At 49.7% G+C, this 25,669-nt stretch overlaps 1 protein-coding gene across 2 annotated transcripts; it reads left to right on the top strand.

Moving 5' to 3' along the window:
* The first annotated feature begins 77 nt into the window (after nt 1–77).
* Ap1m2 (adaptor related protein complex 1 subunit mu 2) lies at nt 78–25,487 on the top strand. 2 transcript variants are annotated; one of them, XM_021649214.2, is made up of 13 exons: nt 78–230; nt 11,984–12,229; nt 14,519–14,675; nt 14,860–14,927; nt 16,603–16,733; nt 16,821–16,968; nt 17,051–17,177; nt 19,643–19,785; nt 19,884–19,955; nt 22,259–22,417; nt 23,295–23,420; nt 24,450–24,525; nt 25,052–25,487. In XM_021649214.2, the coding sequence occupies exons 2-13, from the start codon at nt 12,188–12,190 to the stop codon at nt 25,072–25,074; spliced, it is 1,272 nt and encodes a 423-aa protein (XP_021504889.1). In that variant the 5' UTR covers nt 78–230; nt 11,984–12,187; the 3' UTR covers nt 25,075–25,487. The 2 variants fall into 2 exon arrangements, with proteins under 2 accessions (XP_021504889.1, XP_021504888.1); XM_021649213.2 differs by lacking the exon at nt 78–230 and adding an exon at nt 8,817–8,873 and having other exon boundaries at nt 19,637–19,785.
* Nucleotides 25,488–25,669: the final 182 nt, after the last annotated feature.

The following is a 25,669-nucleotide window of genomic DNA, read 5'->3' as shown; positions in this document are numbered from 1 at the left end:
CGGAGTTGGGGGCGGCCGCCTTCTCGCTTCCAGTCTGCCCCATCTGGGAACGTCCTGTGCCTTGCATCGGCTTCTCAGTTGTTCTCTTGTTTTTACTTCGTTCTTGTGGGAGTGGGTTGTTTGTTTTTCTGTGTGGCCCCGACTGTCCTGGAGCTCACTCGGTAGACCAGGGTGGCCTCGAACTCAGAGATCTGCCTGCTGGCATTGAAGGCGTGTGCTACCACCGCCTGGTAAGTCATTCTTTGTCCCGGGTACTGAGCACGGACTGTGAGTCAGCGGACTGGGAAAAAGTTAACGTGTGTTTACTCATCAAATTGGCAAGAATTTGAGAATCTGAACACATGTCAGAAGGGAATGAAAGATGAGAAGCAGAATGTTTCTTGGCAAGCCAGGTGTAGTGGCACACACCTTTAATCCCAGCACTCGGGAGGCAGAGCCAGATGTATCCTTGAGTTCGAGTCCAGCCTGGTCCACAAAGCAAGTCCAGGACAGCCAGGGCTATGCAGAGAAACTTGACTGTGCCGGGGAACAAACAATTCCTTGGCAGCCAGGCACTGTGGTTCCGGATTTTAATCCTTTAATCCCAGCACTAGGGGACAGAAGCAGGAGGATCTCTCCTTTGGTTCTGGGCCAGCCAGGTAGGGCTACATAGTGAGACCTTGCCTCAAAAAAGGAGGAGGCAGGCCTGGAGGGACGGCTTCGTGGCCAAGAGCACTGGCTGCTCTTTCTCAAGACCCACATCAGGAGACTCACACCGCATGTAACTCCAGCTCCGGGAGAACTGAGGGGCTCTTCTTCTTACCTCCACAGGTGCTGCGATGACCTGTGTGCCTGCGTGCTCGCGCACACACACACACACACACACACACACACACAGAAAAATAAGCACAAAAGAGAGAACACTGTAAAGATGATATCCTGACCGAGTCTCAGTGGCCTCAATCCTGGAGAAGCCATGAAAAGTAAAGGAACCAAAGGATGTTAGCGCTCGCCTTTTTGTTACCGTGACTAACCATTAAAAACCTACATGCATGCACATACACAAACATACAGACAATTAAAAAATAAATCGCTCTTGAAGGTTGCTCCCCATGGCTTGGTCAGCCTGCTTTCTTCTAGAATCCAGGATCACCAGCCCAAAGAGAGCACCACCCAAATTGGGCTGGGTCCTCCTGCAACACCCACGAATTAAGAAACTACAGGATGGCCTACAGCCCGTCTTAGGGAGACATTTCCTAAATTGAAGTTCCCTTCTCTCTGATGAGTCTAGCTTATGTCAGATGAAACCAGCCAGTGAGCTCAGTCTCTGATATAAAAAAAAATATTTTTTTTGTTTTAGTTTCATTGTTGTTGTTAGTTTTGTTGTTGTTTGCTCATGCCTAGCTCTGTCTCTGCCTCAGGCCTACTGGGATTAAAGGCCTGTGCCAGCGCCTGCTTCTTTTCTTTTGGGGTCCTGGCTCTCCTGGAAGTTGTTGTGTAAACCAGGTAGACCAGGCTGGGAGAAGATTTCCTCCTGCTTCTGCCTCTGAGCCCTGGGTTTAAAGGTGTGCTCCACCGTGTCTGACCTTAAAAGGAAGTTGTGTAAAGACAGTGCTGAGAGAGCAGAGCACACCTCTCCTCCCAGCACTCCAACTCTCTGGAGAGAGGCTGGAGATGAAGGAGCTGCAAGCCTGAAGCCGGCGTGGGCAGCAGGCGGTCTCAGTGGAAAAGGAGAAGAGAGCTAGGTGTGGTGGCACACTTGGGAGGCAAAGGCAGGAGGAGCCCTCTGAGTTCAAGGCTAGCCTGTCCTGAGTTCCAGGACAACCAAAGAAAAAAAAGGAAAAAGGAGAAGAGAAAAACCAGAAGTGACGGAAGCGGGGGTGGGTGTCAAGCCCACTGTAAACACAGCAATGGGAGTGGAAGACAAGAGGGTCCCTGGAGCTCACTGGCCAGTCTGACTGCTGAGCTCCAGATGCACTGGGAAATCTTGGAAAACAAGATGGAGGGTGCTAGAGGGCTGTCAAGAGCCCTGGCTCCAAAGGACCAGACTTGGTTCCCAGCAACCACAGGGCAGCTCACAACTGTCCAGAACTCCAGTAGCAGGGGATTCTGACACTCTTGTTCTTCTGAACTTCCTGAGCACCAGACACACGAGGCATGTGGGGTACTCATAACTACCCACACATGTAAAAATAAAACTGAAAAATCTAAAGACAGGAGCAGGTTGTGTTCCAAAATACTAACAGAGAGGATGTCCTAGGTTGACCGCCAGCCTCTCTACACAAACACAAATTCACACACATACACACACACATTCACACACACACTAGCATGATTAATCAAGTCCCTTGTGTACTACGTACTAAAGTTTCAATGTGAAACCACTTCCCATTTTCAAAACTAACAGAGTACAGGCTTGAGACAAGAAGACTGTAATTTCCAGGAAGCCTGAACTACATAGTGAGGCCCAACTTTTTGTCCATTTTTTTTGTTTGTTTTTTGAGACAGGGTTTCTCTGTGTAGCCCTGATTGTTCTGGAACTGGCTCTGTAGACCAGACTGGCCTTGAAGTCAGAAACCTGCCTGCCTCTGAGATTAAAGGCAGGTGCCACCACTGCCCAGATGTGAGGCCCTTTAAAAATAAAAAAATAAAAAAGTGGCAGCTACGGTTAGGGATACACTCCTATCATCCCAGCACTTGGGAGATGAAAGGAGGAGGAACAGAAAGTAGCTCGAGGCTAGCCTCATCTACGTAGAGAGTTTGGGGCCAGCCTGGGATACATGGCTGCTTCTTTTCTTTTGCACTGTCTCAATAAACAAAACAATTGTCATTGGTCAGTAGAAGGTTTGAAATATTGACAGACAGGACCTAAAATAAGATCTTGAATAAGAATGATTAATGTTAGCTGGATGCAGTGGTGCACACGCCTGTGCTCCCAGCACTCAGGGAGGCAGAGGCAGGCAGATCTCTGTGAGTTCGTGGCCAGCCTGGTCTACAAAGCGAGTTCTAGGACAGCTAGGGCTACACAGAGAAACCCTGTCTCGAAAAAAAAAAAGATTAATGTTGAACAGGGGCTAGATCAACAGCTGCCTTTGCAGGTGACAGTGCTTGGTGGGACATGCAGGTGGCAGGAAACCCAACCGTGGGTCGTTGTGTGGGAACTTGACTTCTGCTTCTTCTTAGTACACATCACATTTAAGAGCAGAAAACGGGAGCCAGCAAGATGGCTCAGCAGGTAAAGACACATATCACAAAGTATGACAACTCGAATTCCGTCCCCAAGACCCACAGGGTGAAAGGAAAGAGCAAACGCCTGCAAGTTGTTATCTGACCTCCACACGTGCATGCTGGCGCACACACTTTTCCAAAACTAAAAAAGCTGGGTGGTGGTGGCACACGCCTTCAGTCCCAACACTGCGGGGGAGGAGGCAGACGAATCTCTGAGTTAGAGGCCAGCCTGGTCCACAGAGCAAGTTCTACAACAGCCAGGGCCACACAGAGAAAACTTGTTTTAAACCACCTCTCCCCGCCCCCAAAAAAGTAAGTTACAGTTAAAATGGAAAATGTTTAAAATAGAGAAAGGGAAGAGGGTGTGGCTCTGTGGTAGATCACTTACCCTAGCAAGTGTAAGGCTAGGGCCCATCATTAACAACCACAAAGAAAGAGAGCGAGAAAAGGAGGGAGGGACGGAAAAGATATGTAGCTGTAGAGTGTCTGGTAGTATAGCCTGGGGTTGTGGGCTGTGGAAGGAAGGAAGGAAGGAAGGAAGGAAGGAAGGAAGGAAGGAAGGAAGGAAGGAAGAGCTGGCACAGTGCACAGGATTTAAATAGGAGCTGGGCAGTGGTGGCACACGGCTTTAATCCCAGCACTCAGGAAGGCAGAGGCAGGCAGATTGCTTTGAGTTCAAGGCCAGCCTAATCTACAGAGTGAGTTCCAGGACAGCCAGGGCTACACAGAGAAACCCTGTCTCGAAAAAAAATAAAATAAACCAAACAAACAAACAACCAAACTTAAATAAGGTCTAGAAAGATGGTGCCACAGTTAAAAGTGCTTGCCCTTGCAGGGGCCCCCCTTCAGATCCTTGAACCCATGATAGACAGCTTTCAGCCACTCGTAACTCCAGCTCCTGTGGATCCATTGTCTTCTTCTTCTGAGCTAAGGGCACTGAACTCAAAGGGAGAAACACATATACAGATATAATAGCAATAAAACAAACTTTTTTTTGAAGTTAAATAAATAAAGGACTAGAGAGATGACTCAGAAGCTGTGAGTATGTACTACGTGTGTGTGTGTGACTGTGTGTGAGGCATGAGACTATCACAGCCATAAGAGTAACAATGCAAGGGAGGCAAGAAAGGCAATTAAGTTCAACATGACTCGTAGCCAGTGTTGGTTCAAATTTCAGGAATCTGGCCCAGAGTAATTTATTTTAGGCATATCTAAGTACAGCACATTTTGTTGAAAATGTTTCTGGGAATAACTAACTCAGTCCTGTGTGCACAGTAAAGCACGAGACATGACCACATTAAAATCTTTGTAAACGGCCTGGAGAGGTGGCTCAGAGGTTAAGAGCACTGGCTGCTCTTCCAAAGGTCCTGAGTTTGATTCCCAGCAACCACATGGTGGCTCACAACCATCTATAATGAGATCTGGGACCCCATTTGGTGAGCAAGCATATATACACATAATAAATAAATCTAAAACAAATATTTAAAAAGAAAAACAAATATTTGTAAAGTACATGTGACATGTTGCATTAAGATGTGTTCTATAGCCTAGCCAGGCACGGTGGCGCACACCTTTTATCTCAGCACTCGGGAGGCAGAGGCAGGTGGATCTCTGTGGTTCAAGGCCAGCCAGAGATATATAATGAGACCCTGTCTCAAAGAAAGAAAAGGAAGGAAGGAAGGAAGGAAGGAAGGAAGGGAGGGAGGGAGGGAGGGAGGGAGGGAGGGAGGGAAAGAAAGAGGGAGAGAGAGAAAGAAAGAGAGAGAGAGAGAAAGATAGATAGCCTGCAGTGGAAACCGCATGCCTGTAATCCCAGCATTTGGGAAGCAGAGGCAGGCAGATCTCTGTGAGTTCCAGGCCAGCCTGGTCTACAGAGTGAGTTCTAGGACAGCCAGGGCTACACAGAGAAACCCTGTCTCAAAAAAAAAAAAAAAAAAAAAGGATGGGTGAGGACTGTAGATTGACTACATGTGACATCTTCCACAGGTTTTATAAAGGTCTGGGGAGGATCCAGGGTGGTTTTGGCTAGGTGACACAGGTAATGCAAAGGCTATTTGCTACATCTGCCCCCAGCCTTCTGGGCCGATGGCAGGTTATGGAACAAGCCTGTGGTTGGTTTAACATCCCAGTTTCCCTGAGTGCTTATCTGTGAGCACAAGGGCCTCCGTGCCCCCTACAGCCCCACTTTTTAAAAAATTGAAAAGAAATGTGTGGCTGTACTAGAGGCGAAGTTTGAATGCATTGCCTGCATGGCTGGTGCGTTAGAGGCAGCATAAGAGAATTATAAGATGACTAACAGAAGGACCAAGGGAAGGGAAAGCCATCTTAACCATGACGGCCATTCAAAGGCTACTTGAGAGAGTTTTGTTTATCTCTATGCAGATCATCAATTTGCCCATGAGCATGAGAAAATCTGACACACTAAAGCAACAGCATGCCAGGAGCTTGTTGACAACCAAGATTGTGCGTGAGCAAGAAATAGTTTGTAGCAGCTCTGTTTTGTAAAATTGTGGTTCTCAGTTTGCCTGTCTCTTGACTCTTTCTTCTAATATGTTGCTCTAATATCAGTAGCTTTACACTAATCATACAGGCCATTTTTGGAGCCTCTCTTTGTATTCCAGTAATCATTTCCAGGACTGGAAATATAAAAGCCTAAAAGTCAATCCTTCCCCCCCCCCCCCGCCCTCCACATAGCCTTGGCTGTCCTGGACTTGAACTCACAGAGACCAGCCTGACTCTGCCTCCCAGAGTGCTGGGAGTAAAGGTGAACACTACCAATCTCGGCCTCTAAAAACAATCCTCAGCATGGTAAAACAACATCATACTGTCTCCTACTATAGGCATGCTTTCTTTCTCCTGTTTCTCTTTTCTTTTTCCCTTTGGAATCAGGGTCTCTCTGTATAGCCTGGCTGGCCTAGAACTCACAAGATCTGATGGCCTCTGTCTCTGGAATGCTGAGACTAAAGGCGTACACCACCCTGCCATTAGGCCAGGCGTGCCTTTCATCCTCCCTTATAGACAGCATTGATTTAGGTGCTGCATTGGCAAGCTGGGGATTAATATGCAATGTAGTCAGTAAACATAACAGCATCATTTTGGGGTCAGTAGTATTATGCCTTGGTCTCTCTCAGTCATCGGCTTAATTTTTTCTCCTGCAATGTCTCTTCTTGACGGGTTTGTCCCCAGTCTTCAGATTCTTCACTTGTCTGGTGGTCTCCGGGATGCCGTCCTGGTCGGATGCATTAGAATGGGAGCCCTCTGGGACTTCATTCATTTTCTGGAAAGATACAAGCCTCATCCTGGTGGTAGAACAGCAGGCCCTTTCCATTAGTTCCCAGGTCTTTTCATTTAACATGTATTTTAGGCTGTGCCCCCTTTAGGGAAAAATGTTTTGGGACAGTAAGAGAAGCTTTATCCTTTATAGTAAGAACGTTTAAAGTTAGCATGGGGTAGACCTTTGTGCTTTCCACACTACTCCTGCAGAGGACCAAGTTTGGTTCCCAGCACCCAAGTAGGTTGACCCACAAGTGCCAATAGCTCTAGCTCCTCTGGATCCGAGGCTCCTTCTTCTGGCTTCCCCAGGCTACCACACACACAAATAAACATAATAAATAAAGAGTAGACAAAAACTAGTAATGGTGTTAATATTCTTTATCTTGTGGGGATGAGCATTTGTCTGAATGTCAGTCTCTGCATCTGAGGACTCTTCCCGCCTGAGGAGGCCAGAAGAGGGCATCAGATCCTGGAACTGGAGAATTACAGATGTTTGTGAGCCCACATGTGAGTGCTGAGAATGGAGCCAGGGTCCTCTGGAAGAGCCTTGACTTCTCAGCCATGTCTCCGGTCATGTAAGCTGGGTTTTTATAGAGCTGACTCAGAGCCAGGAGAGGTACGAATTTTTATATGAAGTTTTTACAACAACTTTCCAGTGTGGGGAAAGTACTCAGAGAGGTTAAGTAACTTCCCCACTGCCACACAGGGAGCATGGGGAAGAGCAAAGACTTGAGCCCTAGGAAGCAGAACCGGGAAGCCCACATTCTCTCCAAAGTTCTACTACCAGGCACCTGGGGCATATTTTTTTAGGCAAAATATATTTAGCCTTTTAGTCCCATATGGCATTGGGGGTGGGGGTGGGTGAGGAGGAACTGAATTTGTTCATAAAAGACATGAACAAATAATGGTTTTCAGAGAGACAGGAACCAGGCAGCGCAGGCGCAAAGGAGGCCTTTTAAAACAACTTATTCCATTTTTGCTGGAAGCACAACTTTAATCCCAGCACTCAGGATCAAGAGGTAAGGAGATCTCTCTGAGTTCAAGGCCACCCTGGTCTGCATAATGAGTTCCAGACCAGCCAGAGCTATAAAATAAGACCCTGTCTTAAAACAATAACAACAAGCCAGGAAGGGTGGCACATGCCTTTAATCTCAGCACTTGGGAGGCAGAGGCAGGAAGATCTTTGTGAGTCTGAGGCTAGCCTAGTCTACAGTGAGAGTTCTAGGACAGCCAGGACCACACAGAGAAACCCTGTCCCGAAAAACAAACAAGCAAAAAAACCAATTACAAAACCAAGTACCTTGTATGTGTGGGGAGTTAGAACAGCTCTTTACACTGATTTTGAGACAGGGTCTCTCACTGAACCTTGAACTCACCAGGTTAGCTACACTGGCTGGCCAGCCGGCTCCAGCTGCTGCATCTGTCTTTCTCTGTGGCTGCTGGGGCTCCAAGCTCAGGTTCTCAGGCTTGCACGGCCAGCACTTCATCAGCCAAGGGTTCTCCCCATTCCTCTACCAGAAAAGTCTTAAAATAGGGGTGAAACAGGGCTCCGCCAGTAAAGAGAGCTGCTTGCGGGATGCCTGATCACCAGGGTCTGATCCCTGAGACCCACCTGGTGAGAGGAGAACCAAGTTCTTCAAGTTGCTCCCCTCCCCCATCTTCATAGTTGTGCCCTGGCACAGGCACCATCCCCCCAACACACACATGAATAAGAACATAAATAAGTGAAAAATATGTAAATGATTTAAAATAGATATTAAAATACACTATACAAGCCTAATGTGGCAGGTTGTCTTCCCACACTCAGCAGGTGGAAATGAAGGATCAGGAGTTCAAGGTCAGTCTGGGTTACTGAAGACCCCATATTAAAAACATCAACAAGGGCTGGAGAGTTGGCGCAGTGGTTAAGAGCACTGTCTGATCTTCCCAGAGGTCCTGAGTTCAATTCCTGAGCAACCACATGGTGGCTCACAACCATCTATAGTGAGAACTGGTGTCCTGTTCTGGCGTGCAGGTGTCCATGCAGATAGAGCACTCAAATACATAAAATAAATAAATAAAATCTTAAAAAAAATCAACAAGGCGGGCAGTGGTGACATACTCCTTTAATTCCAGCACTCATGAGGTAGAGATAGGTGCATCTGTATGAGGTCAAGGCCAGCCTGGTCTACAAAGGGAGTCTAGGACAGCCAAGGCTACACAGAGAAACCCTGTCTCTAAAAAACCAAACCAAACAAACAAATATCAACAAAATGCATAGTTACAAGCCAATTGTGCAGGGGGCCTGCTGGGCATGGGAAAACCCAGAGGAGGGACGGCCCTGCCCAGGGCAGGAAGAGGGAAGTCAGAGGGACCTCTCCACAGAGAAAGAAGGACACAAAGAAAACAAGATGGTGAGAATTTTGCAATGCTGGGTAAGAGGCAGGAAGAGGAGTGAAATCACTAAGTCTAAGGCCCTTGTGGAGTGAAACCTGAGGCCAGCAGGAATCTGACTGAGCTGGGTTGGGAGCCATAGGTGTGAGAGGGAGTGGGTCATCATCACTGTGAGTTAGACAGATTTCTTTAGAGGGAGGAAAAGGGAAGGTGGCTGATGAGCAGAAGCTGGGGCCAGGGTGGGGTGGGGTGGGGTTTGGTGGGGAGAGGAGCAGGGGTGAGGAGAAGGATGGAATATTTAGGACAAACTGGGACAGAGGCACCACCTCTGGGGGATGGTGGTGGTTACTGAGCCACAGTGGGCTGGGCTGGCTGAGACAGAGCGAGTCTGTTCTCTGCTCCGACTGAGGCGCTCGGTCTCATGAATTTTTTAGCTAAATAGGCCTTGGGTTTCAGATTCCAGGGCGCTGGGCCCAGGCTTCTGGGTTCCATTTACCATGGGAATGCATCTCGGGCCCCAGGAGAGGGTTACTGGTATTATGCTCGGACCCCAGGAGAGGGTTACTCGTATTGTGCTCTGCACACTCAAGTCTGGAGGCCAGAGGACAACTTCAGATGTGCTCCCTTCCTCCTTCCTCGGGAGAGCTACCCAACTTCCTTTAAAATTATGTTTATGTTTTGTGTATATGTGTGGAGGTCAGAGGGAAACTGGCAGGAGTCAGTTCTCTCCCATCAATCATGTGGGATCTGGACTTTAGACTGGGGTCCTCAGGCAAGCACTTTTGAGCCATTTCGCTGACAACCCTCCCCCCCCCCCACTTCGCAGTCACACACACACATTGTTTTTTGTTGTGTTTTGCTTTTAGTCAGGGTGACAGTGTGTAGCCCTGGCTCTGCTGGAACTCACTATGGAGATCTCCCTGCCTCTGCCAGGAGCATGCTGGGATTGAAAGCTTGGGCCACCAGCCTGCGCTGGGGGCTCTACAGCTTGTTGTTTTGTTTTGCTTTTTTCTGAGACAGGGTTTCTCTCTGTGGCCTTGTCTGTCCTGGACTCACTCTGTAGAACAGGCTGTCCTCGAACTCACAGAGATCTGCCTACCTCTGCCTCCCCCAATGCTGGGATTACAGGCATGCACCACTGTGCCTGGCTTCATACCTTGTGTTTTGAAACCTTGTGTGTGTGTGTGTGTGTGTGTGTGTGTGTGTGTTACAGTGGCCTTGCAAGCAAGGGAGCCCCAGAAATCTGCCCCAGCACAGTGAGGTGATCCCCAGCTGCCCTGAGTCAGCTGATGATCCTTCTACTGTGGCAACCTAAAAGCTTAGAGATGGAAATCAGCAAGTAGAGCATGGACCTAGCATGCAAGAAGCCCTGGGTTCCATCCCCAGCACCAAACTAACTGGATATGATTGGGCATTCCTGAGATTCCCCCAGCACTGAGGCAGGAGGATAATGATTTCCAGGCTGTGTTGGGCTATATAAAAACACTAGTAACAAAATCAGATAAACACAACTGTTGAACGACTTTACCCTTTTGGGGTCAAACTTGAGTCTCCCCATCTGTCACTGGAAGATAACAGCAACTCTCCATTCCCCTCAAAGGGCTATCCAGAAGATGGGGGCTGTAGCTTAGCTGGTAGAACGCTTGCCTAGCATACACACAGTCCTGGGTTCGCACCACTGCACCCCATCAATGGACTGTGGTGGGGTATGTATGTCATCCTGGAGTTTAGAAGGTAGGGAGTTTAAAGTGATCCTTAGCTGTATAGGAAGTCCCGGGCTAGACGGGTCTTTGAAAAACATAAATAAATAAAAGATGTGTGTTGTTATCTGTAGGTTTCTTCTTGGAAGGTATTTAATGGCAAGCCTGGAGATGTTGCAACTAGCAAGGAGAGGTGGAAGAGTTGGGAATTTAGCCTGTGCTTTCCATGGAGGCGCCCAACAAAAACATTTTAAGGGCTGGGAGTGTAACTGGGACAGTGCTTGCCAGCACCCGCAAAGGTGGGAGTCCCACTGCCCAGGAAAAAAAACAACCAGAACAACAGAATCCTGGCTCGATAACCCGGCTGTGCGGCCCGAACACTGCGCTAGGCCTCCTCCGGGGTGGTGGCTGATACGCTTTCCATACAGGCGCTCTGCCTCAGCCTTGGAACAACTCCTGGACCGGTAAAGTCTGAGGCGGCAACGAGGCCTGAGCGGGCTTATGTCGCCCCCTGGCAGCCATGCATTAAACGTTTCTTCCATAGCCGAGCGCCACACACATGGCTCTGCTGAGGTTTGGAGTGGTTTTGTTTTTGTTTTTTCCCCCATCACCCTCCGCAAACGGTATCCCAGCAATGAGAAGGTAGAGACAGATGATCTTGAGCTTACGGCTAGCGTTGGCTATTAAAAAAATTAATGCAGTTAGAAAAAACAAACAAACAAACAAACAAACAACCCAAAGTCAGGCATGGTGGCTCGGGACTGTAATCTCAGTACTTGTAAATCAGTCTGGGCCGTATAATGAGCTCCAGACCAGCCTGGGTTATTTTTAATAGAATTAATTAAAAAAAAAAAAAAAAGGAAACAAGAACAAACAAACAAAAACAGGCTAAGCATGGCGGTGCCTTTAATCCCCGCACTCGGGAGGCAGATGTAGGTGGATCTCTGTGTGAGGCCAGCCTGGTCTACAGAGCAGGTGGGCTACACAGAGAAACCCTGTTTCGAAACAACAACAATAATTAAACGGTGGTAAAGTGGATAGTGTGCGTGAGAGGGCTACCAAGCCTGACCTGTAGTGGTGGGCAGCGGGTCAGGGACAGAATAGAGCGAGGTCTATTGATACTGCTGTGTGTGGGAGAGAGAAGCTAGAGACGCAGCCCCGGTGGATGGATGGATCGTGGGTGGGTGGGTTGACGGACGTTGACGTGAAGGTTTGTGTGAACGTGGGAGGGGCTGATAAATGGATGGGTAGGTGAGTGGAGGCGGGGATGGACACAGCGGTGGGCGGAAGAGGGGGTGAAGGAATAGACGCAGACACTCGGATGCACGGCGGCGAGCGAGCCCGCGAGAAGAAGAATCAGTGCATAAATGTCCTGGCGTCTCACCGTCCACCCAGGGAAGCTATCACACCTTCGGTTCTGCCTTTCCCAGCTCCTGAAGCACCCTCGGCTTTTGCGGTCGTCCACACCGCCCACCTGGCGGCCTCCCCTTTAAGACGCGCTCACCTGGCGGCCTCCCCTTTAAGACCTGCTCACCTGGAGGCTCACCTGGGCAAAGGCGCTTCCGCAGGAAGAAGGAAGCAGCGCTGCCGCCTCTGCCGCTTGCACCCGCCTCCCAGCTTGACTGGCTGCCACCATGTCGGCCTCTGCAGTCTTCATTCTGGACGTCAAGGGCAAGGTGAGGCAGGGATCGAGGGGTCGAGGGACGCCTGGCGAGGTCGCGGGTTCAGGGCGCAGCCCTCGGAGCTGGGGACCCGCCCTCTCCACCCGGTGTCAGCGGCAAGGGGCTCCACCTCTCTGAGCCCCCGTTTCCGTGTAGGTAATATGGGAATAAGAAAGATCCCCACCATCTGAGCGCCCTGAACCAGTGAGCGAAGCCCTTCTGCAAACCCCGAAGCTCGAGCGCGCAAAGTGGAACTCTCTGGAGAAGGAGGGCAGGCCGCCTGACCCTTCTCCAGTGACAATCACAGCAGCAGAGATGAAAACATGAGCCCTGGAATATGAGGACAGGGCTGGGCATGTGCCTCAGTTGTGAGCCCTCTGGCCTTTGGGATCTAGGTTTGATCCCAAAGTGCTGCCTAAACAGCCATAATCCCAGCACTCCGGAGTTGGAGGCAGAAGGAGACCCAGGGAGTTTGAATCAGCCCTGGGCTACATAACGCATTGCCTCAAAAACCAAACAGGCTCAACGAGTCCAGGCAGTGGCTGCCCAAGCTGGGCGTCCTGAGCTTAAGCTCCAAACTCACGTAAAGCGGAAAGGAGGCATCCTAGCAAAGTTCTCTGACCACATAGCCACGGACCATCAGCCTCTCACACACAGCGTGCACACACAGAAAATAGTAGTGCACGTGGAAACAAGTAAACAATAAGGACAGTGGAGCCAGGTGTTGTACCACGCACCTGCACCTGTCGTCCTAGCTACTCTGGAAGCTGACACAGAAAGGATGACCTGAGCCCAGGAGTTCAAGGCCAGCCTGCGCTACAAGAGCAAGACAGCTCGAGAGGGGTGGTTCCCTTCCACTTGTCTGCTTTTTGTGGACATAGTTTAAAACCTCGGCTCCCTCAGCCTAGAAAATGGAGACAAAGACACCTGCCTCAGAGCTAAGGTGGACACTGAACTCCTTAGCAAAGGCCCCTCCTCCGGCTCCTCCTCCGTGGAGGGTGTGGGAGCTGAGCTAGGACACTACCACTAAATCACAGCCTCATCTTCACACATGTTAAAAATTACATTTATTTAATTGCTTTGCATATGTGAGAATCTGTTCTGTCCTTCGCCCATGTGGGTGCTGAGGATCTGCCTCAGACCATCAGCCTCGGTGGCGAGACCCTTCGAGCACTGAGCTCTCTCACAGTCCCCTGTCTACTCTTTATTTTGAAATGGTATCTGGTGGCATTACCCAGGCCTGCTTCAGATTTACTCTGCTTCTTAGGTAGGCTTTGAACTTGCCACTCTCCTGTGTCAGACTCCCTCATAGCTGGGATGGCAGGCCCTTGGCAAGACAAGGCTCCGACATCCAGTCTTACTGGCTGATGTTTGCCTAACTTCTGCACTGCTGAGAATGAAACCAAAGACCTCATGCCTGGTAGGCATGTCCTCTCCTGCACTCTTGCCCGACATCCTCTTTTTCTTTCTTTCTTTCTTTCTTTCTTTCTTTCTTTCTTTCTTTCTTTCTTTCTTCTTCCTTTCTTTCTCTGGGACCATCTCATGCAGTCCAGGCTGGCTTTGAACTTGCTATGTAGCTGAGGACGGCCTTGCACTTTTGATCCTCCAGCCTCCCCCTCCCAAGCCCATCCCTGGCATAACACTCCTTAGTAGAAAGTTGATGGGGTTCCGTATGCACCCAGGATGCTTTTAGCTGTGGGTATTGAGTTTCCACATAACAGGCATAAAAACGAAGGTGTGCAGAGCTAAAGTCTTGTCTAGGCCCCTCAGATAAGTCGGGGGAGGGTGGTGGGGGATTTAGTTCAGTGGTGGAGCACTTGCCTAGCAAGCACAAGGCCCTGGGTTCCGTGCTCAGCTCTGGAAAAAAAAAATGTCTGGTGGGAATTAGACATGGAGCATGACATGGTGGCAAATACCTGTCATCCCAGCACTTCAGAAACTGAGGCAGGAGGATGGAGAGTTCAGACAAAACTAGGGAACACTAGAAAATGTGTCTAAATTAATAAGAAAAGGAAAGACAGGCTGAGGATATAGTTTGCTTGGTAGAAGGTTTGTAACTGTAGCTCTATCAAGGGTGAACGCAGAAGGGTCAGGAGTTCATGGTCATCTTCTATTACATCTGGATTCAAGGCCAGCCTATGTTACACAAGGTACTATCTTACCATCTCCTCCATAAACCAAAAGAGAGGCCAGTGTGTATGGGGAGAAAAGGAGAGTTGGAAAGAAGAAAATTAGATGTCCTAAGGCCCTTGTACCCTAGGTCAGGGTACTGGTGGCGACTGAGTCCTCTCTACCTGCCCTTAGCCTCTGATTAGCCGAAACTACAAAGGTGATGTGCCCATGACAGAGATTGACCACTTCATGCCGCTGCTCATGCAACGAGAGGAGGAGGGCGTGCTGGCCCCACTGCTGAGCCATGGCCGTGTGCACTTCTTGTGGATCAAGCACAGCAACCTCTACCGCATCCAGGCCTCGCCGGTCAGGAGTGCCAAGATCTCCATCCGGACAGCATTGTCCTGAGAGCATGCGCCTTAACTCAGGCTGTGCATGCCGTAAGGGTTTGTAGGAAGGGGGGGCGGGCAGCGGGGTACATGTACCAGCCCTCCCTCGAAAATGGCATTTCTTCCTTAACCTTACTGCGCCAGTGGTGGCCACCACGCTGAAGAACGCCAATGCCTCCCTGGTGTACTCCTTCCTGTACAAGACCGTGGAGGTAGGTGCTGGCCTCTCATTGGCTGGCTGGTCTGTCCGTCTTTGTGTGCTCACCCCGCCAGGCGCTGACCTTGGAGAGGAAGTACTACAAAGGCAGTGTCCCCAGTAAGGAGACACAGTAAACGGAAAAGCTAAGACATACACTCTGTTAAATATTTGCTTATTTTTTTATTTTATGTATATGGGTGTTTTGCCTGCATGTATGTCTATGCACTTCATGCTCTGGCCACAGAGACCAGAGCAATTGTTGAATCTCCTGGGACTGGAGTTACAGACAGTTGTGAGCTGCCATTTTGGTGCTGGGAACTGGACGTGGGCCACAGGTCCTCTGTGGTTCTTACCCACTGAGTCATCCCTCCAGTACCACGCTTTTTTGTTGTTGTTTGTTTTCTTTCGTTGGTTGAGACAAGTTCTCTCTAGTCCTGGCTGTCCTGGAACTCACTGTGTAGACTAGGTTGGCCTTGAGCTCAGCAAGACCCACTTGTATCTGTTTGCCTCGTGAGTGCTTAGATTAAAGATGTGAGCCACCAAACTTGGCCTCCACACATTTTTTTTTTTTTAAAAGGGAGAGCAAGATGGATCAGATCTCTTATTCTACATCTTTGAAGGCTACAGCAAGAGGATAGAAAGTTCATGGCCAACCTAAGCTCCACAGCTTAGGCCCTGTCTCAAAAAAACAAAGTATTGCTTTTAAACAAAATCCCAAATGTTTAATTTTGCCAGTAAAGACTCAGCCAGATGCTGGGTGAAAGCCTGCTAGCTCAGAGAGGTAGAGAAAGCACCCAGCTGAACTTCCTACTCAGCTGATGTACAAGAAAAGCCCCTTCTCTTTGTCCATGCTGCCTTAAAAACCCTTCAAACTGAATCCCTTCCTGTCTATTCCTGTGCATCTCTCTGTCCGTCCTCCGGACTTCCTCTCATTCTCTGTGGTTTTTTTCCTTTGTTTGCTCTCTGTCAGCTGGTTGCTTGCTCTCTTCTTGACCTGTGGTTGACTTTATTTAATCCTGTTTACAGAAAGTGTTAGATTAGAGGTGTGTGCTAGGGTTGAGACACACCACAACTAGAAACACATTTTTCCAGTACACAGTCTCTGAGTTCACAGTGTGAACAGTGCAGCAGTGTGGGTCCTCAGCAAAAACCCTGCCTAGAATCTCCCGGTAAGGGGTTGGGGTGCGGCTTAGTCCTGATCTACTACAAAGGAGGTGCTGGTTTCCTCCACCCCCTGAATCATAGCCACACCCAGAAAAGCCATTTTACCCTCCTCTACCTGTCTTTCCAGATTCTTCAAAGTATAGGTTTATAACAGTTGTTTCCTTCTCCCCACCTGCACATCCCATGACCTGTTCCTTTTCCTCATTTTGGCTCGGAGGTTAAGAGCACTAGCTGTTCTAAAGGTCCTGAGTTCAATTCCCAGCAACCACATGGTGGCTCAGATCCATCTATAGTGAGATCTGGTGCCCTCTTTTGGTGTGCAGGTGTACATACAGGCAGAATGTTATCTGATAGATAGATAGATAGATAGATAGATAGATAGATAGATAGATAGATAGATCCACGAGAGACCCAGTCTCTTTGCTTGCAGCCCAGGCACAGAGTAGGCCATCAATAATTGCTTCCTGGCTGGCTGAGTGTGCTCCTAGCTTACATGATGTCTGTCCCTGGGGCCCTGTGCCCAGGTCTTCTGCGAGTATTTTAAGGAGCTGGAGGAGGAGAGCATCCGAGACAACTTTGTCATTGTATACGAGCTGCTGGACGAGCTCATGGACTTCGGCTTTCCACAGACCACGGACAGCAAGATCCTGCAGGAGTGAGCGCAGGGGAAGGGCAGGGAGCTGGAGGTCCCTCTGAGGGGTCCCTGCCGTTAACTTCAGATCCTCCCCACTCTTCCCAACAGGTACATCACACAGCAGGGCAACAAGCTGGAAACCGGCAAGTCTCGAGTGCCGCCCACGGTTACCAACGCTGTGTCATGGCGCTCTGAGGGGATCAAGTACAAAAAGAACGAGGTCTTCATTGATGTCATAGAGTCGGTTAACCTCCTGGTGAGTCCCATGCCTCATGTCCCCAGGGCAGGAGAAGGGACTCTGCCTGTTGACACCCCACATCGGGACACCCCCTTCGCAGGTCAACGCTAACGGAAGTGTCTTGCTCAGCGAGATTGTGGGCACCATCAAGCTGAAGGTGTTTCTGTCTGGGATGCCAGAGCTGCGGCTGGGCCTCAATGACCGAGTGCTCTTTGAGCTTACTGGCCGTAAGATTGGGGGGAGCCTTTCCTGGGGATGGGCTAGGAAGCAACCTTAGGCCTCCTGGACCACAGCCAGTTATGAGATAAGTGTTCACAGGCCTGAGGACTAGTCCTGCATCCCAGCAGCAAAGCTCACCTGGCGATTGCTTTCTTTGTTGATGAGAGCCAGCTGCGGACCAAGCCCATGTCTGGCCTTGGCATCGTAGTGGGAGGAGACAGGTTAATTGTATTTAAACCTCTCCAGAGAGGCAGGCATAGTAGTCTGGGCCTGTAATCTCAGCACTCTGAATGCTGAGGTGGGAAGGTTAGGAGTCCAAGGGCATTATCTCCTTAAATTAGTGGGAGTATCTTAGAGAAGGAGGCAGAGACAAGTGGGGCACTGGGAATTCTGAGGGGCCCAGCCCAGCCCAGCCCAATCAGCAACTTCCAGGCCAAAGGAGGAATGCTATCTCAGAAAGGAAAAAACAAGCAAACCAAAAAACAGGTAGATGACACTTGGAGACACCTGAGACTGTCCCCCGATGGCCACACACACCTGTGCCCATATACACACATGCACACACACAGTAACACAAAGCCAAACAAACAAACAAACAAAAACCAGGCGGATGGCAAGCATCGAGTCACATGCAGGTAATCCCAGAGCCTGGGAGGGAGAAGCAGGAGTTCAAAGTCATCCTCAGTTACTTAGTAAGTTTGAGGCCACCCTGGCTTGCATAAGATCCTATCTCAAAAGATCACACCAAAACAAAGGAAAGGAAAGCAGGCCCACCACAAACAAAAACAGAAGAGAAGAGTTGCTGAAGGGATGTCTCAGCCAGCACTTACACAGCAACATGAAGACCCGAGTTCAGATCCCCAGAACACATGGAAAAAGCAGGCATAGAGTCTGCTGTGGTGGTGCAGGGTTTCTTCCTGTGTGATCCTGCCCGTCCTGGAGCTTGCTCTATAGACCAAGCTGGCCTCAAACCCACAGAGATCCGCCTGCCCCTGCCTCTGGGATTACAGGCATGTGCCACCACTGCCCAGCCTATCTATCTATCTATCTATCTATCTATCTATCTATCTATCTATCTATCAATCATCTATCTATCATGTGTGCAGGTATTCTGCCTGTATGTACCATGTGTGTGCAGTGCCCACAGAAGCCAGAAAAGGGTGTTAGATTCCCTGGGACTGGACTGGATGGTTGTCAGCCCCCATATAGGAGCTGGGAACTGAGCCTAGATCCTCCACACGAGCAGCCAGTGCTCCTAACCACTGAGCCATCTTTCCAGCCCCGTGAAGTCTCAGCACTCCTATGCTATTGGAGGCAGAGACAGTAGAATCTCCCAGAAAGTCGTAGGCTAGCTGGATTGGAGGGCTCAGCAGATCAGAAACAACGGTCGGCCGCCTTTCCAGGGTGGGAGGGAAGAAGCTCCTCAGACACCCACAGCAGTGTGCTGGAAATAAAAGGGCGTGTCTGGGTGGCTGAAGACGCCTGCCAGCAAGCCTGCCAGCCTGAGTTCAATCCCCAGGACCCACAGAAATAGAGAGCGCCGACTCCTACAAGTTGTCCTCTGACCTCATGCTCCCTGGCAAGCATGCTCTACCTCCCAAGTAAAATAAGTGTACTGGTGATTTAGAGAAGGTAGGCGGTGACTACCCTCAGGTTCCTCTGAGCGTACAGATACGCTCACAACACACACATGCACACAAAGGGAAAATTAGGTCCTGAGGGCAGCCCGGTGGCTCGGGGTATTTCTTCTTCCTGCAGAGAACTGAAGTTCAGCTCCCAGCACCTACGGCTGGTGGCTCAACCCAGCTCCAGGAAATCTGACACCATGTTTTGGCCTCTGTGAGCGTCAGGACATGCATGTGCTCACAGTCACCCAAACACACAGACCTCTATCTAATTACAAATACCAGCATGTCTGGTGGCGCACACCTTTGATTCCAGCACTCAGGGAGGCAGAGGTAGTTGATTGCTGTGAGTTTGAGACCAACCAGGTCTACAAAGACAGTCCAGGACAGGCAAGGTTGCACTGAGAAACCCTGTCTTGAAAAAAATCAAAACGAAACAAATCCTAAGATTTGTGCTGGGCATGGTGGTTCATGCATTTAATCCTAGCATTTGGGAAACAGGCAGGCAGTTGTCTGTGAGTTGGAAGCCAGCGTGCTCTACACAGGGGAATTCTAGGATAGCCAAGGCTATGTTAGAGAGACTGTTTCAAAAAAAGCAAAATTAAAAAAAAAAATTCTACTAAAAGTTTTAGAAAAATAAACTCCAAATGAAATGAAATGAAAATAGAAAACAGAAGCTTAGGGGTGGGAGGCAAACTGGGCTTGTTTCAGCTCCTCCCCCCTCAGTTCAGGCCCTAGGCTTCCTTCTCTGCACACCTGGAGAAGGTAGTGGTCAGTAGGGGTAGTGGAGCAGGCAAGGCCCCTCCTCAGGCCCAGGGTCATTCTGCTCGCTCCACTCCGAGTTTCAGGCAGCAAGAACAAGTCCGTGGAACTGGAAGATGTGAAATTCCACCAGTGCGTGAGGCTCTCACGCTTTGACAATGACCGCACCATCTCCTTCATACCCCCAGACGGGGACTTTGAACTCATGTCCTACCGCCTCAGCACCCAGGTGAGCCATGGCCCGGCCCAGCACAAAGGAAGCGGGAGGGAGTGGACCGGGGGTCCAGTGTCAGAGTCAGTGAGAATTGCCTTCTCTTCTGCGTGCAGGTCAAACCCCTGATCTGGATTGAGTCAGTCATTGAGAAATTCTCCCATAGCCGCGTGGAGATCATGGTGAAGGTGAGTCCCTGGGGAACTCGGTGCTGGTCCCACAGCACCTTCTGACCAGCAGGGCTCCTGGTTGGGAATTCAGGTTTCTGTTTGTTTTTAAGTCCTGCCCCCCCCGCCCTTAAATTTGTGTGTGTGGCTGTTTTGCCTGCGTGTATGTCTGATGTGCAAGACTTGCTTGCCTGCTGCCCACAGAGGCCAGAAGAGGGCATTGCATCCCCTAGAACTAGTTATGGGTGATTGTAAGCTGCCGTGTGGATGCCGAGAATCAAACTGGAACCCTCCAAAGAGTGGCAGTGTTCTTCACCTCTCACCCGTCTCTCCAGATCTAATTTTTTTTTTTTTAAGCAAGATCTCGGTATGTAACCCTGGCTGACCTCTATAGACCAGGAAGGCCTCAAATTCAGAGCTCGGCCTGCCTCTGCCTCCTAAAGGGCTGGGTCTAAAGAGGAATGCAACCTCTCAGCCCTTATTTATTTGTTCAAGATTTTTTTGATTTATTTATTTTTACTTCTTGTGTACCAGTGTTTTGTCTGCGTGTGTAACTGTGTGAGGGTGCCAGATACCCAGAAACTGGAGCTACAGACAGTTGTGAGCTGCCATGCGAAGGTGGGAATTGAACCGGGGACCTCTGGACGAGAAGCCAGTGCTCTTAACCTCTGAGCCATCTCTGCAGCCCCTTAAGATGTGTTTTAATTTTATGTGAATAGGTGTTTATCTGTTTATGCATATGTATCCTACGTGCCCATTACCTTTGGAGGCCAGAAAGGGTGTTACATCCCGTAGAACTGGAGATACAGATGATCGTGAACTGTCCTGTGGGTGCGAGGAGCCAATACCGCGTCTTTTGCAATAGTAACTGGTTCTCCTAACCACTGAGCCATCTTTCCAGCCTTATGTGTTTGCTTTTGTTTTTTGTTTGTTTGTTTATTTATTGGTTTTTCAAGAAAGGGTTTCTCTGTGTAGCCCTAGCTGTCGTGGAACTTAATAAGTAGGCCAGGCTGGCCTTGAACTCACAGAGATATTCCTGCCTCTGCCTCCCTAGTACTGGTATTACAAGCATGTGCCACTAGCTGTTTTTCTTTACATTTGGCGCAGGGCCTCCTTATGTAGTCCTGGTTGGCCCTGAACTTATAAACATCCTCCCTACAGGCTTGCACCATAATACCTGGCTTTAAAAGTTTATTAGCATGCACACTTTTAAAAAAATTTACACATTTATATGTTTATTCATATATATGTGTGTGTCGATGTCAGGGTACAATTTGAGGGAGTCAGTTCTCTATTATGTGGGGAGTCAGATCTCCTCTATTATGTGGGTCCTGGGATTTAGCTCAGGTTCTCAGGCTTGGTGACAAGTGCCTTTCCCCACTGAACCATCTCACCAGCCCCTATATTAATATATATCAATCATATATTATAATGACATTTTCATAATTCACATGACATATCATCTCCACCCCCTCATCACCCTCTTGTTCCCTCCCAACCCTCTGACCTCTCCCCAAAGACTGGCCTTGAAAACCCACAGAGATCAATCTGCCTCTGCCTCCCCAGTTCTGGAGCCAAAGCCATGTGCCGCCCCACACGTCTACTGTTTATTTTTATTACATTTTGATTTAATTAGTTTAATTGGGGGTGGACTTGGTTTCAAGACAGTGTTTTTCTGTGTAGCCCTGACCATCCTGGGACTCTGTAGACCAGGCTGGCCCCGAACTCAGATTTCCGGCTGCTCTGCCTCCCAAGGGCTAGAAATAAAGGCAGACACCACTACACCCAGCCACATTTTATTGTGTGCGTGGGTATATATGTGTGTAGGCACATGTGATGGAGGTCAGAGAATAGTTTACGGGAGTTGGTTCTCTCTCTACCACATGGGCCCCCGCTTCTCCAGCCAGGCAGCAAGTGCTTTTGCCTGCTAGCATACCTCCTGTAAGCTCAGCCTCTTTTTTTTGTTTGTTTGTTTTTCGAGACAGGGTTTCTTTGTGTAGCCTTGACTGTTCTGGACTCACTTTATATATCAGGCTGGCCTCAAACTCACAGAGATCCACCTGTCTCTGCCCCCCAAGGGCTGGAATGACGTGCATGCCCCACCATTCCTGGCTTTCCCAGCCTTAATTTAATCTAATTTGCATTTTCCAAAAGGGTCTCACTTAGTTGCACAGGGTGGCCCTGCAGTGCTGTCTCTATAGTGCGGGCCGGCGTTGGACCTGAGATCCCCTATTTCAGCCTCCAGAGCGGCTGGGATCGCGAGCATCCCCCACTAAGCCTTGCGTGGGTGTGAATTCTTCTTGCCTCCTTCTCTCTTCTGGCAGGCCAAGGGTCAGTTTAAGAAGCAATCGGTGGCCAATGGTGTGGAGATCTCCGTGCCCGTGCCTAGTGATGCAGATTCCCCACGCTTCAAGACCAGCGTAGGCAGTGCGAAGTATGTGCCTGAGAAGAATGTTGTCATCTGGAGTATCAAGTCCTTCCCTGTGAGTCCTGGGAGAGGGGGCCTGGGGTGAAAGGGGACTTGAGCGGTAGTGGGGGGGGCGGCTTGCCTGGGCCACATGAGGGCAAGGTAAAGAATATCTCGGAGAACCTCATTGCCATGCACGTGGCTATAGATGGGGGCTGACGAAGGGGGAACCCAGGCTGTCTGTGTTCTGATTGATGTGGTGGCCATGCCTGTCCATCTCCCATTTGGGAGGCGGAGGCAGGAGGATAAAGAATTCAGGCTTATCCTTGCTGACAGGACTACTTCTAGTCTAGCCTAGGCTACATGAAACCCTGTCGGAAAAATCCAAGCCTAACCAAACCAAAATGGGGACGCTGAGGCCTCTTGAAACAGCACTTCCCCCCCCCCCCCCCCAGTCCTTCAGGAATACAGCCTTGGTTCCTGGTTTCTCCTTCATAGCCTCAGCTCATCTGTGAAATGGGATGGATTACGATTGACGCAATTCTTTTTGTTTTTGTTAGTTTTTAGACAGGGTCTTTTACTGTGTAGCCATGACTAGTCTTGAACTCCTAAAGATCTACCTGCCTCTGCCTCCCAAGTGCTGGGATTAAAGGTGTGTGTGTCCCACTGTCCAGATAGGACCCACATTCTCCACATTCTTGGAACCCTGGTGGCTCTATTTTATTGTCACTTTGTGTGTATGTGTGTGTGTGTTTCTGTCTGTCTGTCTCCTCCAGACTGAGGAACAAGAGTTAGCACCCTTCCCTTGCTTGTACAAGCACAGGCTTTTCCTATGGGTCTCAGCCAACATTCTTGACTTTGAAGTCTGTGCAATGGACAGGTACGCTGCTGTGAGGGTGGCCTAAGAGACAGAGGGGCCACCCCAGGAGTCTGAAGCCTCTGTGTGTTCACAGGGGGGCAAGGAGTACTTGATGCGTGCCCACTTCGGCCTCCCCAGCGTGGAGACTGAGGAGGTGGAGGGCCGGCCGCCCATCGGGGTCAAGTTTGAGATCCCCTACTTCACTGTTTCTGGCATCCAGGTGAGGAACAGGGAGGTTCTCTGCTGCCCTCCCTCCTGGCTTCAGTCCCTTGTCATCTCACATCTTATTTATTCACCTGAGCTTTTATTTATGCTATGTGCATTGCCTGCATATATGTCTGTGTACTGTGTGTGCGCAGTAGCTGTGAAGGTCAGAAGAGGCTGTCAGGTCCCCTAGAACTAATTGAGAAAATGCCTTAGGGCTGGATCTCGTGGAGGCATTTCCTCAACTGAGCCTCCTTCCTCTCTGAGGACTCTGACTTGTGTCAAGTTGACATACAAAACCATCCAGTGCAAGCCCCCTGTTTTGTTTTTGTTTTTGAGACAGGCTCTCACTGTAGCCAGGCTGACTTGGAATTTGCTCTGTAGACCAGGGTGGCATTGAACTCGTAGAGACCTGTCTGCCTCTGTTTCCCAAGCGCTGAGATCAGAGGTGTGCACTACCACACCAGGCATTTTTATTTTGTTTGTAACCCAAGTGAGCCAAGTCCAGGCTGGTCTCAAGCTGACTGCGCAACCCAGGCCAGCTTTGAATTTATGACATTCTTCTGTCTCGATTTCCAGCACCGGGAGGAAAGTCACGTGTCCCCATGCCATGTTCTCAGTTTCTTTGTCTTCTCCCTGTGATTGTCACCTCCTGTGTTCTCAGGCTGTGGCTTCTCCCTCTGCACCGCTCATGCCCGCACCTGCCACCCCCTTGCTCGGTCACTGTTCCCCAACTCTGTCCTCTCTCTTCCTGTCTGTACACCTTTCCCCTCCTGGTCTGGACCACCTCCTCTTTGCCCATGTCATGCCCGGAGCCTCCCAGTTTGTATCATCCTGTACCTTCAGGTGTGTCCTGTATAAAACATCACTTTTCCTTCTGACTCTACTCCCCTCCCATCCCCAGTACACCCCCGCCAATACTAGGGATTGAACCCAGGAACTGGCACACACAGGCAGGGGCTCTCCCCCAAGTCATGCCTCAGCTCCTCACAGAATTCCCGGAGGAAGCTCTGCTGCTGAGCCACTCCTTTTCATCTTCCTTCAGGTGCGTTACATGAAGATCATCGAGAAAAGTGGATACCAGGCCCTGCCCTGGGTCCGTTACATCACGCAGAGTGGTGGTAAGATAGATGGGCTCTCCGGGGCAATGCAGTTAAGGAGATGGGGGGAATGGGGACCGGTGCTGTGTTCGGGACAGTTCTAAAGCATAACGTGCTTAGTACTGAGCCTGTAAGTAAGCCATGCTTCCTTGGGCGTTAGCTTATACGTCTTTAAAATGGCGAGGCTGGCCTCTCCACAGTGATAAGATCTGAACAAGACGTTGGCACTTAGCACCTCCATATGCTTCCTGCATATGGGTTCCTGTGTGAGACCCATCCTAATCTAAGCAGGATTTTTTTTTTGTGTGATGGTAAGGGTAGAAAACAGGAGTTTACACATGACAGGTAGGACCTGCCGTCCAGCCACATCCAGGCTTCTGAGCAGACGTTCCATTTTAGAGCTATGTCCTGAGCCTGTAAGCCCTAAGCATTGTGAGATACTTCCAGGGGTAATTATGTGTGTCAGGACCCATGTTGGAGGACTCTCCCTCTCTCCCCTTTCTCCATTCTCAGGTGGCCCCTGCTCTGTTTATTTTTTCCCCCGCAGATTATCAACTTCGTACCAGCTAGAAGGGAGGAGAAGAAGGGCTTTGACCATGAGGCTTCCCCCCACCAGCTCCCAGCTTCAGACTGCAGAGAGACAGTGAATGTGTGTGTGTGTGTGTGAGTGTGTGTTCATGCTGGGTTAGGGCACTGACTTAACACATTCTTACTGCCAGCACCCAACCCCCTTAACCTCTCAGCTGTCTGGGATGGTTTCTCTGTGTCCCTCACCCTCGGCCCCCCCCCCATCCTGATTTTATATGAAGAAATATCGGGGGCCTGAACTGCACTACTGCCCGGCTCCCCACTGTGAGTGCCTTCCTGCAACGACCTGCCTTGGGCAGGTGTAGGGCCCGTCTTTTATAGCTGCTGAGCCTTGGCCCTGCTGGCCCTGCACCTGAGTTTTAGGGTGTCATTAAAATAAGTCTAACAGCTGTGAATGAGCTTCTTGTCTGGGGACTGAGGATGACCGGAAGTGCTTGGGTGCTCGTGTCCGCTGGTTTCCTGCCACTCTCTTCTGCTGTGCTTCCACTGCACCCTTCTCTCACTCCCTCCCTACCAGTCTCTGACCCACTCTGTAGCCGCGGAGACTGCTGTAAAATCTGTCAGCACATCATTGCCC

Source organism: Meriones unguiculatus, chromosome 1 (assembly GCF_030254825.1).
Source record: "Meriones unguiculatus strain TT.TT164.6M chromosome 1, Bangor_MerUng_6.1, whole genome shotgun sequence".
In the NCBI taxonomy this organism is placed as follows: domain Eukaryota; kingdom Metazoa; phylum Chordata; class Mammalia; order Rodentia; family Muridae; genus Meriones; species Meriones unguiculatus.
The sequence above is the reverse complement of the archived record's forward strand: the minus strand, read 5'-3'. Positions and strand labels throughout refer to the sequence as shown.